The sequence below is a fragment of the Mustela nivalis genome, assembly GCF_964662115.1.
Source record: "Mustela nivalis genome assembly, chromosome: 1".
Classification (NCBI taxonomy): Eukaryota; Metazoa; Chordata; class Mammalia; order Carnivora; family Mustelidae; genus Mustela; species Mustela nivalis.
The window spans coordinates 103,210,636-103,228,299 of record NC_139020.1 but is presented as its reverse complement, the minus strand read 5'-3'; the positions used below and the strand labels follow the sequence as shown (position 1 = coordinate 103,228,299).

Sequence of the window (17,664 nt, the reverse complement as noted above, 5' to 3'; positions counted from 1 at the left end):
CAGGACTGTCAAGAGGGAGGTAGCCCCAGGTTCTTCTCTCTTGTTCTAACACTTACAAATCCACTTTTATGTACTTTATAAGAATTTTTTTGAAGCAAAGGAGACCATAATTTCCTGAGAGTTCTTGGTATAATGAATTTACAGTTCAATAATGAAGTCTGTGAGGTGGCCCTTATCAAATAAACAATACTTTCTATAGTCACCAAATGATTTTAAACCACATCATTGTATAGCTTCACTAGTGAAATGGAATTATACAACACTTAGGAATATATATATATATATATATATATTTTTTTTTAAAGATTTTATTTATTTATTTGACAGACAGAAATCACAAGTAGATGGAGAGGCAGGCAGAGAGAGAGAGAGGGAAGCAGGCTCCCTGCTGAGCAGAGAGCCCGATGCGGGACTCGATCCCAGGACCCTGAGATCATGACCTGAGCCGAAGGCAGCGGCTTAACCCACTGAGCCACCCAGGCACCCAGGAATATATATTTGATTATCTAATTCCCCTGGGCACAAATTTTTCTTACTGTGTTCTATTTAAAGTTCGTGTCTATAACTAAAAGCTATACAAATTCCTTCTCTTGCCGTGCATTCTCCTCAGAAAAACCCAAAATAAATATATTTTTTAAAGATTTTATTTATTTGTTTGGCAGAGAGGTAGTGAGAAAGGGCACAAGCAAGGGGAACAGCAGGCAGAGGGAGAGGGAGAAGAGGACTCTGTGCTGAGCAGGGGGCCTGATGCAGGGCTGGATCCCAGGATCCTGGGATCATGACCTGACCTGAAAGTAGATGCTTAGTGCCTGAGCCACCCAGGCGCCCCCCAAAATAAATATTCTAACAACAAAACTTGGAAAGGGTACATTTTAAAATACTACATGACACTATTCAGATTCCTAAATAATTTATGTTCCTTGATTTACAAATGACCCACACCTACAAATAACTGTTTTTCTTAAAGAACAGTTAAGGGACCATTGAGTGTTATTAATATATGAAACTAATTCATTTTACAACAAATATTTACTGAATGCCAACTATGTGCCGGTATTGTTCTGGATTAAAATGAGTGTAAGGGAGAACAATGTCTTTGTCCTCATGGATGTTACAGTGTGACAGACGAACTAGATCAGAAACAATTAGGAAACAAGTAATGGGAGAAAATAAACCATAGGTAAGGTAAGTAAAGGAGGCAGGTGAGCAGAGAGGCGTACAGAGCAATCAATTATAGAAATGCAGAAATGAGAGATCATGAGTTCTTAAGACTAAGAACTACCTAAAAATCTTCCTCTTCAAATGAATTGCAGTATGTCCTTTTCATAAAATTCCCCTTCACTCTTCAGGTAAGAGAGAACTAATTCACAAACCATAAAACTGACTGCTTTAAACCATACAATTCAGTGGATTTTAGTGTATTCACAGAGTTGTACTATTATTACTATCTAATTCAAGGACATTTTCATCAATTCCAAAAGGAATCCCACATCCATTAGCAGACATTTCCCTTTGACCCCTTCCTCTACCCCTGGCAACCACTAATGTGCTTTTTGTCTCTATAAATTCCATTATTCTGGTTATTTCATATAAATGGAACATGTGACATTTTGTGACTAGCTTCTTTCACTAGGCATAGGAACTTTTCAAGGTTCACCCATGTTTTAGCATATGATTACTTCATTTCTTTTAGTGGCCAAACAACATTCCATTATATGAATATGACACATTGTTTAATTCTTGCATCAGCTGATAGACATTCAGATGTTTCCACCTTTTGCCCATTTAGGAATAATGCTAAGTTTTTATGTGAACATACATTTTCAGTTCTCTTGGGTATATAACTAGCAGTGAACTCCCTGGGTTATATAGTAACTATATTATTCTATGTTCTGTGAGGAACTGTTAAACTATATTCTAAGGTGTTTGTACCATTTATAATCCCACCAGCAAAGCATGAAGGTTCCAGTATCTTCACATCTTTGGGATTTCCCTATATTCTTTAAGTAAACTCCTCTTTTTAATATATTAATTTAAATAGTCTTTGCAGCCAAAAAAGCCCTGACTATAACAGGTTCAAAGAGAAGACTTGCGGGGCGCCTGGGTGGCTCAGTGGGTTAAGCCGCTGCCTTCGGCTCAGGTCATGATCTCAGAGTCCTGGGATCGAGTCCCACATTGGGCTCTCTGCTCAGCAGGGTGCCTGCTTCCTCCTCTCTCTCTGCCTGCCTCTCTGCCTACTTGTGATCTCTCTCTGTCAAATAAATAAATAAAATCTTAAAAAAAAAAAAAAAAAAAGAGAGAAGACTTGCATTTTAGCAGGTTAAAAGTTAATTTTTAACCAAAGAATGTAGGAGCCAACACATAATGTAACAGAACTGCAGAATTTCCATACTTTTGATAAATTACTAATGCAAAAATGAAGCCTTAAATCTTACATATGTATATCTTTTAGAGTTTTATATCTTAGAAATTTACACTCACCAAAGCAAATTCATCTACATGAATTCTGGTTTTTTCTACTTCTCCACCTACACATTTAGGAAGAATTGATGATTCGGCTCCTTTAGCAAATAAAAGCTTCTCACCTAAAAAAAAAAAAAATCAGTTATCAAGCTCTTAATATTAGATAAATATAAATTCATAAAAGTTTAGGTAGGTTACCTGAAGGTGCCTGAACAATTACACTCATTCGCCTACGATCTGAATCAAATTCAAGAATATGAAGCAGTTTGTACCTAAGGAAAAAAATTTAAAAAACCAAAAGTTTACATTTTTTGAAAGATACTAAGTGAATATTTGAAGAAACGCTATAAAAGATAAGATTTAGAACAAGAAATTAATCTCAACTACAATTTCAAGATGATGGGTTATGAGTCATTAATAACAACACAAGATAGAAATAGAAGGAACTGACATATATTGAGTACTTACCAAAAGCCAAGTACTTTATATACTTTATGTCATTTAATACCCATGAGAACCAAAGAAGGTAGTTCTTATCTCATTTTACAGAAGAGGACCATTCAGTTCAGAAAGATAAATAATTTTCTAAAGTCAAATAAGCTTGTGAGTGGCACAGCAAAGGACTGGAATCCAGATCTGCCCAGCTTCATGTTTTTCTCACTAAAAAATGTAATTGATTCTCAACCCTCTTTTTTGCCCAAACATACCTGAGAAATACAACACACTCACATTAGTAACGGAGGATCATTATAGCAGTGATTCTGAATCTGACACAGTGGACATATGTACAGGTCGGGGAGCAAATGCCTTTATAAGGAGTAGTAAAGGAATTTGTGTGGATAAGTCAGGTGTGGCTTAAAGTTTTCTGGATGGATTTATATAGTGATACACATATAGAATGATGTGTACATCTCAAAAAAACCCGCACAACAAGCCAGAGTGGTATGATGGTTCTTAAGTTGATGAAATGAGCTAGACAGGCTTCTCCATGAAAACAGCCAAAGAACGGGCTCTATTTTAGAATTTTGTCTATTATTTAGAAAATTATTATTATTTCTATTTAGAATTTATTTTCTTTTTTGGAAAAGCAGAGTTTGGAAAGGGACAGCTGGAGGTGAGATATGACTGGAGTCGGTAAACCCATGAAAGGTATGAATAGAACAGGAATGGATTAATTTATCAAGCAGTGTAAATATTGGAAACAGGCAGGTGTGCCCTAACATTTGAAAAATAAAATCACAGGCAATATAAACAAGTTTTGTTTTTAATTTAGTGAGAACTCATGAAACTACCCCAGGAGTTCATAAAAATAAACCTATGAGTAAATTCAAGAAACACTAAGCTAAAATACAAATGAAAGATTCAGAGTAGGATACTGTTATTCCTGTGATGAAGTACAACATTGTATTACATCATTTTAGAGCAGGGGTCAGTAGACTTTTTCTGTAAAGATCCAAAGAGTAAATATTTTAGGCTTTGCAGGCCATATATGGTCACTGTTGCATTAAAAAAAAAAACAAACCCAACCTTTAAAGTATGTAATGAAGTTTTCTGCAGGCTTTAGAAGCCAGCTGTAGGCTTTAAATATGACCTATGGGCCACAGTTTACAGATTCCTGTTTTATATTAATTACATAGAAAACTACAGAATAGAAAAAAATTACCGTTCCAGTTTTCCAAGTGTTCTAACTTCCATAGTTTCTTCAGAATTGCCAATAAATACAATGCCAATTCTAAGGATTAAAAGATGAAGAAATATAAGATTTAAGGATGATATTTCATGTTTCATAATATGTCATTATAACTTAGCATGAATAAAAGTATACAATTAAGATGTATTTTTTTTTAAATTTTTTATTTTTTATAAACATATATTTTTATCCCCAGGGGTACAGGTCTGTGAATCACCAGGTTTACACACTTCACAGCACTCACCAAAGCACATACCCTCCCCAATGTCCATAATCCCACCCCCTTCTCCCAGTATTTTAAAATATTCATTTGAATATGGCAATGTTTTTAAGAATGTGAAGAATCAGTGTAAGTGCAAAACAATACATACACAAGTATTTCTCACAAATTACATTATTCATATTTCATAGTAATCAGATTTTTAAAGATCTCTTCAAAATATGATTCAATGCAAGCTTGACAAAATTAATAACACATATTTACAATTTAAAGTATACTTCTACCTTTATGTGTTTATGAATTTTGTTTGACAATTTAAAGTAATTTTCTAGTATTTGCACCTTTTTATTTAAAAGGTGTTTTTCTGAAGATTTGGAAATTAGATCAAACTACCTTGCAGCAGCTTCCACTAGAGCCTTTTCATCTGGTGAAGACGCATAGTATTCCAACTGGGAGGGTGCAAAGTTGGATTGCCAGGGACCATCACCAATGCCATCAGTCTGGACATTGCTAATCTGAACAGTGTGACAGAGACTGACTGCTTTAAAGAAGAGATCATGTTCTTTAATCTGTAGAAGGATAATATTCTCAATAAAAATACCATTCCCAAGTAACATTTAGAAAACTGTAAGCAGAATTGGACAAAAGAGTGTCAATAAATACAGTTAAAAATTTGGTTATCTTAGATCTACAACAGGAGTGCTATAATCCTGAACTGCCTGAATATTAGCTCGTTGAAGAGTAAAATGTCACATTTGCTTATGACCCTTCAACACAAAAATATCTTTTTAGGAAAGAGCCAAATTATAAGTAAAGATGAAAACTCTTTTGTGGAAAAAGTGAGATCACAAAATGTATTAAATACATTTAAGCTCTATTTCTTAGCAAAGTCTTCTTTACTTTAAGGCAGTAAGGGTTCTCCACTTAGTCTCATTTAAATACTCAGAGAATGAAGGCAGGCAACATACTAATTTGCAAGTTAAACTGGATTGTGACTACAAATTCTCAGTGCTGAATCAAAGGATATACATTTCAAATATATATTCCTTGCTCCACTCTTTTTCTTTTATAATTTTTTATTTTTTATAAACATATATTTTTATCCCCAGGGGTACAGGTGTGTGAATCACCAGGTTTACACACTTCACAGCACTCACCAAAGCACATACCCTCCCCAATGTCCATAATCCCACCCCCTTCTCCCAAACCCCCTCCCCCCAGCAACCCTCAGTTTGTTTTGTGAGATTAAGAGTCACTTATGGTTTGTCTCCCTCCCAATCCCATCTTGTTTCATTTATTCTTCCCCTACCCACTTAAGCCCCCATGTTGCATCACCACTTCCTCATATCCGGGAGATCATATGATAGTTGTCTTTCTCCGCTTGACTTATTTCGCTAAGCATGATACGCTCTAGTTCCATCCATGTTGTCGCAAATGGCAAGATTTCATTTCTTTTGATGGCTGCATAGTATTCCATTGTGTATATACACCACATTTTCTTGATCCATTCATCTGTTGATGGACATCTAGGTTTTTTCCATAGTTTGGCTATTGTGGACACTGCTGCTATAAACATTCGGGTGCACGTGCCCCTTTGGATCACTACGTTAGTATCTTTAGGGTAAATACCCAATAGTGCAATTGCTGGGTCATAGAGCAGTTCTATTTTCAACATTTTGAGGAACCTCCATGCTGTTTTCCAGAGTGGCTGCACCAGCTTGCATTCCCACCAACAGTGTAGGAGGGTTCCCCTTTCTCCGCATCCTCGCCAGCATCTGTCATTTCCTGACTTGTTGATTTTAGCCATTCTGACTGGTGTGAGGTGATATCTCATTGTGGTTTTGATTTGTATTTCCCTGATGCCGCGTGAATATGGAGCACTTTTTCATGTGTCTGTTGGCCATCTGGATGTCTTCTTTGCAGAAATGTCTGTTCATGTCCTCTGCCCATTTTTTGATTGGATTATTTGTTCTTTGGGTGTTGAGTTTGCTAAGTTCTTTATAGATTCTGGACACTAGTCCTTTATCTGGTATGTCGTTTGCAAATATCTTCTCCCATTCTGTCAGTTGTCTTTTGATTTTGTTAACTGTTTCCTTTGCTGTGCAAAAGCTTTGGATCTTGATGAAATCCCAATAGTTCATTTTTGCCCTTGCTTCCCTTGCCTTTGGCGTTGTTCCTAGGAAGATGTTGCTGCGGCTGAGGTCGAAGAGGTTGCTGCCTGTGTTCTCCTCAAGGATTTTGATGGATTCCTTTCGCACATTGAGGTCCTTCATCCATTTTGAGTCTATTTTTGTGTGTGGTGTAAGGAAATGGTCCAATTTCATTTTTCTGCACCTGGCTGTCCAATTTTCCCTGCACCATTTATTGAAGAGGCTGTCTTTTTTCCATTGGACATTCTTTCCTGCTTTGTCGAAGATTAGTTGACTGTAGAGATGAGGGTCTATTTCTGGGCTCTCTATTCTGTTCCATTGATCTATGTGTCTGTTTTTGTGCCAGTACCATGCTGTCTTGATGATGACAGCTTTGTAATAGAGTTTGAAGTCCAGAATTGTGATGCCACCAACGTTGGCTTTCTTTTTCAATATCCCTTTGGCTATTCGAGGTCTTTTCTGGTTTCATATAAATTTTAGAATTATTTGCTCCATTTCTTTGAAAAAGATGGATGGTACTTCGATAGGAATTGCATTAAATGTGTAGATTGCTTTAGGTAGCATAGACATTTTCACAATATTTATTCTTCCATTCCAGGAGCATGGAACATTTTTCCATTTCTTTGTGTCTTCCTCAATTTCTTTCATGAGTACTTTATAGTTTTCTGAGTATAGATTCTGTGCCTCTTTGGTTAGGTTTATTCCTAGGTATCTTATGGTTTTGGGTGCAATTGTAAATGGGATTGACTCCTTAATTTCTCTTTCTTCTGTCTTGCTGTTGGTGTAGAGAAATGCAACTGATTTCTGTGCATTGATTTTATATCCTGACACTTTACTGAATTCCTGTATAAGTTCTAGCAGTTTTGGAGTGGAGTCTTTTGGGTTTTCCACATATAGTATCATATCATCTGCGAAGAGTGATAATTTGACTTCTTCTTTGCAGATTTGGATGCCTTTAATTTCCTTTTGTTGTCTGATTGCTGAGGCTAGGACCTCTAGTACTATGTTGAATAGCAGTGGTGATAATGGACATCGCTGCCGTGTTCCTGACCTTAGCGGAAAAGCTTTCAGTTTTTCTCCACTGAGAATGACATTTGCGGTGGGTTTTTCATAGATGGCTTTGATGATATTGAGGTATGTGCCCTCTATCCTTACACTTTGAAGAGTTTTGATCAGGAAGGGATGCTGTACTTTGTCAAATGCTTTTCAGCATCTATTGAGAGTATCATATGGTTCTTGTTCTTTCTTTTATTGATGTGTTGTATTACACTGACTGATTTGCGGATGTTGAACCAACCTTGCAGCCCTGGAATAAATCCCACTTGGTCGTGGTGAATAATCGTTTTAATGTACTGTTGAATCCTATTGGCTAGTATTTTGTTGAGTATTTTCGCATCTGTGTTCATCAAGGATATTGGTCTATAGCTCTCTTTTTTGATGGGATCCTTGTCTGGTTTTGGGATCAAGGTGATGCTGGCCTCATAAAAAGAGTTTGGAAGTTTTCCTTCCATTTCTATTTTTGGGAACAGTTTCAGGAGAATAGGAATTAGTTCTTCTTTAAATGTTTGGTAGAATTCCCCGGTAAGCCGTCTGGCCCTGGGCTTTTGTTTGTTTGGAGATTTTTAATGACTGTTTCAATCTCCTTACTGGTTATGGGTCTGTTCAGGCTTTCTATTTCTTCCTGGTTCAGTTGTGGTAGTTTATATATTTCTAGGAATGCATCCATTTCTTCCAGATTGTCAAATTTATTGGCGTAGAGTTGCTCATAGTATGTTCTTATAATAGTTTGTATTTCTTTGGTGTTAGTTGTGATCTCTCCTCTTTCATTCATGATTTTATTTATTTGGGTCCTTTCTCTTTTCTTTTTGATAAGTCGGGCCAGGGGTTTATCAATTTTATTAATTCTTTCAAAGAACCAGCTCCTAGTTTTGTTGATTTGTTCTATTGTCTTTTTGGTTTCTATTTCATTGATTTCTGCTCTGATCTTTATGATTTCTCTTCTCCTGCTGGGCTTAGGGTTTCTTTCTTGTTCTTTCTCCAGCTCCTTTAGGTGTAGGGTTAGGTTGTGTACCTGAGACCTTTCTTGTTTCTTGAGAAAGGCTTGTACCGCTATATATTTTCCTCTCAGGACTGCCTTTGTTGTGTCCCACAGATTTTGAACCGTTGTATTTTCATTATCATTTGTTTCCATGATTTTTTTCAATTCTTCTTTAATTTCCCGGTTGACCCATTCATTCTTTAGAAGGATGCTGTTTAGTCTCCATGTATTTGGGTTCTTTCCAAACTTCCTTTTGTGGTTGAGTTCTAGCTTTAGAGCATTGTGGTCTGAAAATATGCAGGGAATGATCCCAATCTTTTGATACCGGTTGAGTCCTGATTTAGGACCGAGGATGTGATCTATTCTGGAGAATGTTCCATGTGCACTAGAGAAGAATGTGTATTCTGTTGCTTTGGGATGAAATATTCTGAATATATCTGTGATGTCCATCTGGTCCAGTGTGTTGTTTAAGGCCTTTATTTCCTTGCTGATCTTTTGCTTGGATGACCTGTCCATTTCAGTGAGGGGAGTGTTAAAGTCCCCTACTATTATTGTATTATTGTTGATGTGTTTCTTACCAGGGGCGGGGTGAGTGATCCGCTCGGGTTTGCTTTCAGGAGCTTTTGTTCCCTGAGCGCTTTCTGTAAAGTTCCAGAGGATGGGAATACAAATGGCGGCCTCCTGGTCTCCGGCCCAGAGGAGCCGAGAGCCCGGGGCCCCACTCCTCAGTGCGCCCTCAGAGAACAGCGCCCAGTAACTCCAATCTGCCTGACCTCCGGCCATGCTCCGAGCTCACCGAGCCTGCGACCAGTTCAAGGTAACACCGAGCTGTGAGCTCACTGTCGGCTCTGTCTCTGTAGCCGGCTTTCCCGTTCCAATACCCGCAAGCTCTGCGACACTCAGACACCCCCGATCCTTCTGTGACCCTGCGGGACCTCAGGCCACACTGACCCCGCATGGGCTTCGCCCTGGTTTAGCCTCTGGAGTGATGTCCCTCAGCGGAACAGACTTTTAAAAGTCCTGATTTTGTGCGCTGTTGCGCCGCCGCTTACCGGATTCACTTCCCGTCGCTTTGGATTCACTTCTCCGCTGGTCCTACCTTTCAGAAAGTGGTTGTTTTTCTGTTTCCAGAATTGCTGTTCTTCTTCTCTTCGATCTGCCGATGGATTTTCAGGTGTTTGCAATCTTTAGATAAGCTATCTAGCTGATCTCCGGCTAGCTGAAGTAGTCTCAGCCTGGTACTTCTCCGCCATCTTGACTCCTCCCCCCCACCTTGCTCCACTCTTAAATTTTTTCTCCTACAATCCAGTAAATACCAAAGAGAATTACTTCAAATGAAATTCCAATTTATTAATTTAAAAGTTACTTACTAGCTCCGTTTCATTTTCCAGACTGGTTCTAAAAGAGGAGCTGGTTGTAAGATGGGATAAGTTGTTAAGATGGGATAAACTATTAAGATAAGATAAGCTTCCTTCTGAAGAGTCTGGTGTTGGTCCTTCAGAGACAAGTCTACCATTGATTTCTTGGTATTTAATGCCATTAATTGAACATTCCCGAAACTGCATCTCATTTTCTGTCAGTGTACCAGTTTTATCTGTAAACACATACTCCACCTAGAGATGGAAGATAGAAGAAAATAAATTTTTGTGTTTATGGTCTTAGGTTAAACAAAAAAACTTTGTCTTCCTCTATCTCCTAAAGTCAAGCTTACCTATTTTATACTGATGCTGAGATTATTTTTTAATAATCTAAGCACAAATAAATTAAGATGCACAGAAACAAAACAGGGTAACATAAAATATTTCACATCTATATAAACTTTGAAGTTCGTGGCATTTTTAGGTCCATGTTCATCTGTCGAGTTGGCTGATAATGTGGGATTTAATACTTTTTTCCATCTCCTGGATAAGGTGTTTGGAGGTAGTAGGACTAAGAATGATCTTTGAGCAAGGTGGAAGGAATGCTTAATAACCTAGAATGTGAAAGGGTTATGTGGTACAGAAGAAATGGAACAGAACTGGGAACAGGAACACAAAAGTAATAGCAACACAAGAAATCAGAGATGGAAAGTTTTCTAAAATATTAGAGGGGGAAACTGAAACCAAGTGTAGAAAACAAGCTCAGTGAAAAGTAAGTACTTAAATGAAAAAAAATATATATTTTAAAGATCTTATTTATTTGAGACAGAGAGAGATAACACAAGTGGGAAGGAAGGACAGAGGGGGAGGAAAAGCGGACCACTGAGCAGGGAGCATGAAACAGGGCTGCATCCCAGGACCTTGAGATCAAGACCTGAACAGAAGGCAGACACTTAGCCAACTGAGTCACCCACGTGTCCCTAAATAAAAATATTTTTAAAAGTAGATAAGACAAATAATTTTACTACTCTTTTGAGAATAATTCTGGAAAATTAACCCTATAAGAAGACAGGTCCAAAAAGAGAAGGATGAAATAGTCAAATCTTTTTTTTTTTTTTTTTTTAAAGATTTTATTTATTTATTTGACAGAGAGAAATCACAAGTAGATGGAGAGGCAGGCAGAGAGAGAGAGAGAGGGAAGCGGGCTCCCTGCTGAGCAGAGAGCCCGAAATAGTCAAATCTTGATACAACTACAATTATGCTGAGGATCTGACTGATGCAATAGTGATCTGAGAAAGTTGTCATTTAAAAAGGGAAGTACACATCACAAGGAAAAGAAACAACTAAAGACCAATATCCCTTAGGAAAATAAACACAAACCAAATCTAGAAACATAGAAAAAAGATATACCATGAATATGTGGGGTTTATTCCTGGAAGTCAAGATTGGTTCAACATAAATCAGTCAACAAAACCTATCACAATAATAAATTGGTATTCTTTATTCTATTATTATTATTATTATTTTTTTTTTTTAAAGATTTTATTTATTTATTTGTCAGAGAGAGAGAGAGCGAGAGCGAGCACAGGCAGACAGTGGAAGGCAGAGTCAGAGGGAGAAGCAGGCTCCCTGCGGAGCAAGGAGCCCGATGTGGGACTCGATCCCAGGACGCTGGGATCATGACCTGAGCCGAAGGCAGCTGCTTAACCAACTGAGCCACCCAGGTGTCCCTCTTTATTCTATTATTAAAATGATCATCTTGACACATTCAAGAAAAGTATTTAACAAAATCCAATACTCTTTCATGATAAAAACATTTCAACAAATTAGGGATAGAAGGCTAGTTCTTCAACCTGATAAAATGTATCTACAAAACCCCATAATTAGTATCTTATTTAATGAAGAAAGACTGAATGCTTTCCCCTAAACTAAATTCAGGAATAAAGCAACGACGTCTGTTCTTGCCACTTTTATTTAACATTGTACCGAAAGTTCTAGCTTGGGTAATCAGGCAAGAAAAAAGAAATAAAAGGTATTCAGACTGGAAAAGAAGTAAAACCATTTGTAGATAACATGACCTTGTATATAGAAAATCCTAAGGAATCCACTAAAAAACTGCTAGAATAAATGAGTTCAGCAAGATTGCAGAATAAAAGCCTCAACATACAAAAAGGGAGGCAGAGTTAAAGCTGGAAAAAATTGCCTGGACCAAGAAATAAAGTGTGAAAATACACCTTAAAGTTCATTTTCTTGCAAACAGTAAAGATAACTACAACATCTGAGATGCAGGAATTCTGCTACTTAAAATAGTAATAATAAAAGCCAATAATTGTGTAGCAATCATTAGACTGCCAGCATTGCTAAGTGTTCTAACTCATTTTATCTTGTCAACAACTCCACGAGGTAGGTACTATTATTATTTTAGAGAAAAAGAAACAAAGGAAGAGTTGGGTTAAATAACTTACCAGTCATAGAGCTAAAAAATGTTGGAATTAGAAATAAAAGATTAAATAGTTTACCTTTGCGATGTGATATTATAGATAGCCCACTACTTACAGCGAATGTTGAATTATAAAGATGGATACAGAGAGATGTCACTTACCTACACAAGTTAATAAGAAACTTTTAGATCAGGAAGAATAATAAGTTATAAAAAAATTATATAAAATACATCAGCAGTCAAACAGAAATAATATTTCAAAGATGATTAGAATAGACACAGATATATCAGTCATGGAGGACTCTTCAGAATTTAGATGATAGAGATAAATAAATTAACTTTGATTTTTAAAAATATATTGGGGCACCTGGGTGGCTCAGTGGGTTAAGCGTCTGCCTTCGGCTCTGGTCATGATCCCAGGGCTCTGGGATCGAGCCCCACATCAGGCTTCCTGTTCAGCAGGGAGCCTGCTTCTTTCTCTCCCTCTGCCTGCTTCTCTGCCTTCTTGTGCTCTCTATCAAATATATCTATATCTATATATCTATATATCTATCTATATATATATACATATATATGTATATATATATATATATAAACAAGAAGTTCTAACTTTTAAGTTTAGTTATAGAGAGGGCACTATACACCATCTTAAGAGCAGTTTCTTCGATAGTATGGAAATAAAATGACACAGAATATGACAAAGTAGATTTCATTGGTATAAAAACAGATAAAAGAGGTGCACCTGGGTGGCTCAGTGGGTTAAAGCCTCTGCCTTCAGCTCAGGTCATGATCCCAGGGTCCTGGGATAGAACCCCGCATCGGGCTCTCTGCTTAGCAGGGAGCCCACGTCTCCCTCTCTCTCTCTCCCTGCCTCTCTGCCTTCTTGTGATCTCTGTCTGTCAAATAAATAAATATATTATATGTTTATAAAAAATTAAAAAATTGAACATTTATAAATAAATAAATAAATAAAATCTTAAAAAAAAGACATAAAAGAATAGAGGCAATAAACATATTATGAAATACTTGCAGGCTTAAAAGTAAAAGGAGAGACTTAGATGAGTTAGAAATTTTAAAAGTTTATCACTTAACATGTCTTAAAGAGAAAGCAAATATGGGTATGCATAAATAGTGTGAGGATCCAAAAAACAATATTCTAATATGAGGACAAGAGGAAGAGGGGAAACCTGGGATGGAAAAGGTCAAAGGAAAGAAAAATTGGGGGAGATAAAGTGTTCAAAGTAGTAGTAGAAACAGGCTTTTTAGGTCTTGAATATGTGATACATAATTAAAGATATGTGACATGAATTAATATTCAGCATAAATTACTATAAGTCTCTTAAATGCTAAAAATAAATGGATCAACTTCTGGTTAAAAATGGTAGGTTAAGAAAATACAATTATCTTTGTTCCTCTTGAGACTTTACTAAAATAAGAGTAAAGGAGTTAGAAAAAAACAAAAATAATGGCAGATGAGACAACATGAGAAGGGAGATATGACAAGTTTGGAAGACAAGAGAGGAATGAGTGGTAAGTGACTTAACAAAATTTAGAATATGAAACCTAAGCAATGGGAGAAAAGCCTTTTCCAAAAACTCTCAGGAAGTAGATGTACCAGCTACTACTGAATGTGAAAGTACAGGATGAGGATGAAAATGGAGGTACCAGGAACAGTATGAAACTGGAAATCCCCTCATAACTTGCAAACCTGAGACTGCCCTTCACCTATCTGAGTAATAGTTGGAAGATTTTTAATACTTGGAAGACCAGGATTGAACCAGAGAGAATCTGAGCCCCTGGGCAAGCTGAAAACAGGTGTGAGACAGCTGAAAACAGAAGTGTGACAGTATGCTAAAAACAGGGAGACTTCTACCAGATGACTTTAACAATCACAATCAGCAGAAATACTAACTGTGGTAATTCTCTCTGGGGAAACTGAGGAAAGACCAGTACTGACACTATGGAATATGTCAAAAACAAACAAACAAACAAAAACCCAGCAGGACAGCTGGGATTTTCTAGGGAAGAATTCTAGGCTTGTAAGGAAAACCCAAAGATTTGCTTTCATTTGAGGATCACTCCTTAAAAAAAAGGTAGAGCCTAAAACAAATTAGTTAGTTCTGCTACAACAGTGTCTTGAATCTATAACATGTTAAACAAATTAAACATAAACAACATATTAAAACATGAATCTGTAACAATATAACTGATATATAAGGGAACAATTTGAGCATAATGTGGACTGTGCATTTGGTTATGCATAATTTCCTCTGTGAGAAACAGCAGCAAACTGCACACTAAGGAACACATGAAATGTACACAACTCAAACAGCTACCAGCCATCTCAGGTCATCATAGGTGGTATAAGACACACCCCATCTACTTCTATTTTCAGATAACCTTCCTTTCTATACTTCACAATGACACACAGGTTGCAGCACTTCTCCTGGTTACTTCTGCATGTGGTCTTTTTCAAGACAAAATGCCACATATATTAGAGTATTTATGTATGTTTTTTAAGATTTATTTATTTATTTGAGAGAGAGTAAGCGTGCACAGGTGCGCACATGAATGGGGAAGGTAGGGCAGAGAGAGGGAAAAAGAGACTCCTCAAGCAGACTTGCCACCAGTGAGGACTGGGCCCCTGAGATCATGACCTGAGCAGAAATCAAGAGTCAGACACCCTCTGTCAGACAACTGACAGAGCCACTCAGGTACCCCAGTATTTATGTATTTCTTAACAATTTATCTTAACTGATAAATTTTTTGTTGCACTCCTAATTCCATTAGGCCTGTGGTTTTTACTAAGTAATTTTACATAGCATGGCAATTTTTAGGAATGCTTTGTCACATTGTAGCATAACTAACTGTATTGAAAAAGGAACTAGGAGCAAACAGAAAATGTAGGGAACAGAAGACTTTAAAAAACCATCATTAATATCCCGAGAGAGCTAAAAAAATAGATGATATTCAAGAAAAGGTATAAGATGCAATTAAAAGAAGACATTCAGATATGCTGGAATATTAGAAATTAAAAATATTATAACAGAAATTTTAAAAAAGTTAGGTAGAAAGATAAAGTTGATAGATTCTCCCAGAATTAGAAAAACAAATAAGTAAATGCAAGTTGAAAGTCAAAGAAAGAAAGAATCAAGATAAATGGTCTGATATATCCAAATATTAAATTTAAAAAGAAGATGTTATCAAAGAAATAATGTAAGAAAAATGCCTAGAATTGAAGTACATGTATTTCCAGACTGAAAGGGCTCACAGAGCTCATTGTCCAATGAAAGAAAAAAATAAAAAGACTCACACCAAGGTATATCATCATGAAATTTCAGAATTATCACATAAAGAAAAGATCTTAAACATTTCCAGAGATAAAATAACAGATCACACATAAAGAACTGGGAATCAAAATGGCACTGAATTTCTCAAGAGCAACACTGGAAGCTAGAAAAAAATGGAGAAATGTTCTTAAAATTTGGGGGAAAACTAGCTTCCAACCTGGGATGCATTACATAAGTACATTAATCAAGTGCAAAAAAAGGGATAAAGAAAAAAAGGAATAAAGATATTTTCAGCCACGCCAAGCCTCAAAATATTTTCCTCTCATGCATCCTTTGCCAGGGAGTTATTTGAACATGTGTTCCACCAAAATGAGAGAATAAGTCACAGGTGGGCCAACATAGGATCCAGGAGATCCAAAACAAGACAGAGGTAAAGGAATTTCTAGGGTAATGGTATAGGGAAGTCCTTGGGTGACAGCTGAGAAGCAGGCTCAGATATAAGTCCATATTGAAGAAGACAAAAGACTCCAAAAATGCTGCCAAGAAAAAAAAGAAAGAGAGAAAGAGAAAGGAAACCTAGATTACCTAATGTGTTTGAATATGTAAAGAGATGTTTCATATATTGATCAGAAACTTGTTTGTGGTATATAAAAATTAAGCAATTAAGCATAAAAAAACAGAGCAATTAATTCTAGGGAAAATAATATATAAAAACAAAAATGTAATTGTAGTATCATAAGGCATACTTGAAGAACTCTAAATTAGTGTGCAATACTAAAAGAGTCAAAATAAGGCCAATAAATAAATATTTATTAAATCCCTAATTGTGATATAAAAACATTAGGGAGGCTATGGGGAGGCAAAGTGGGTATATATCTGGGTATGTATATATAAAACAGTAGCATAAAATTCTATCTTTATATTCCATAATAAATGACTAAAATTGGGGCATCTGGGTGATTCAGAGGGTTAAGCCTCTGCCTTCAGCTCAGGTCATGGTCTCAGGATCCTGGGATCAAGCTCCACATCAGGCTCTCTGCTCAGCAGGGAGCCTGCCCCCTGCCCCCGCCACCACCTGCCTCTCTGCCTACTTGTGATCTCTGCCTGTTAAATAAATAAATAAAATCTTAAAAAAAAAAAATGGGAAACAAGAGTTAGGCATGGAGGAAAGTAGGACTATTTTGTGGTATAAGCCTCATAACATTTTTCTTTGTACTTGTGTTAGTCTTTGTACATGTACTGTTTCAAGAAAAATAACAAATTAGAAAAACATATTACAAAGATCTTTTTACCTGTCCAAGCTCCTCATTCAGATCAGAAGTATTGACTTGAGCTTTCTGACCTGACTCTTCATGATAAAGATCAAGATCCCAGCCAATGAAAAATGATCCAAGAAATTTCTGCATTTCGACTGTCACATATAATGAAATTGGAATGATGAAATTGTAGAGTACCAAAAAAGCCAGGAAGTCTGAAATGAATCTCAGAATCTAGGGAGAAAAATGATGGTTTGATAAGAGAAAACACATAAGAACTTCCTTAGTAATACTGAAGAGCATTATCAGAAAGTTTCATTCTAAACAGACCATCAACTATATTCTGAAGCAGAAATCTCATGAATTAAAATTCATTTTTTGAACTGCTTCTTTAATACATTTCTTTTGTTTTATTGTTCATTAGGATCTTGAACAAAGTAAAAGAAGAAAGGTTAAATTTGAACTACCTGTTACTTTTCAGCAGCTTGTTTCAGCCTGGTGTGACTGAAACAATCTTTAGCAAAATTATAATTGCAATCCCTGGAGTATATTTACCATTCTATTTGCACCTTTCAAAATCACAGATAATGAAAAACTGACTGCAATTAAAAAAACAAAACAAAACAACTATTTAAGAACTGTTAGTCCAGAACTGCTGGGCCAGAACTGCTGGAAATGAAAACACAGATTATATAGTAATAGCTTACTTCAATAGCATAGCAGTATCACATTTTAACATGTATTCTGTGAAAGGTAAAA

The 17,664-nt window shown here is 36.5% G+C and overlaps 1 protein-coding gene across 3 annotated transcripts in view; it reads right to left on the bottom strand.

The window, feature by feature from the left end:
• ATP11B (ATPase phospholipid transporting 11B (putative)) overlaps positions 1–17,664 on the bottom strand; it is a 121,425-nt gene that overhangs the window by 50,721 nt on the left and 53,040 nt on the right. For all 3 annotated transcript variants that reach the window (XR_014300959.1, XM_082692305.1, XM_082692306.1), the window contains exons 12-17: positions 16,942–17,139; positions 9,932–10,174; positions 4,767–4,942; positions 4,127–4,195; positions 2,662–2,735; positions 2,482–2,585 (exon numbers count right to left, since the gene is read on the bottom strand). Coding sequence is in view for 2 of the 3 variants with exons in the window: in XM_082692305.1 (XP_082548431.1) it covers positions 2,482–2,585; positions 2,662–2,735; positions 4,127–4,195; positions 4,767–4,942; positions 9,932–10,174; positions 16,942–17,139 (864 nt within the window). In the remaining variant the exon portion in view is untranslated. The remainder of the gene's footprint in view (positions 1–2,481; positions 2,586–2,661; positions 2,736–4,126; positions 4,196–4,766; positions 4,943–9,931; positions 10,175–16,941; positions 17,140–17,664) is intronic.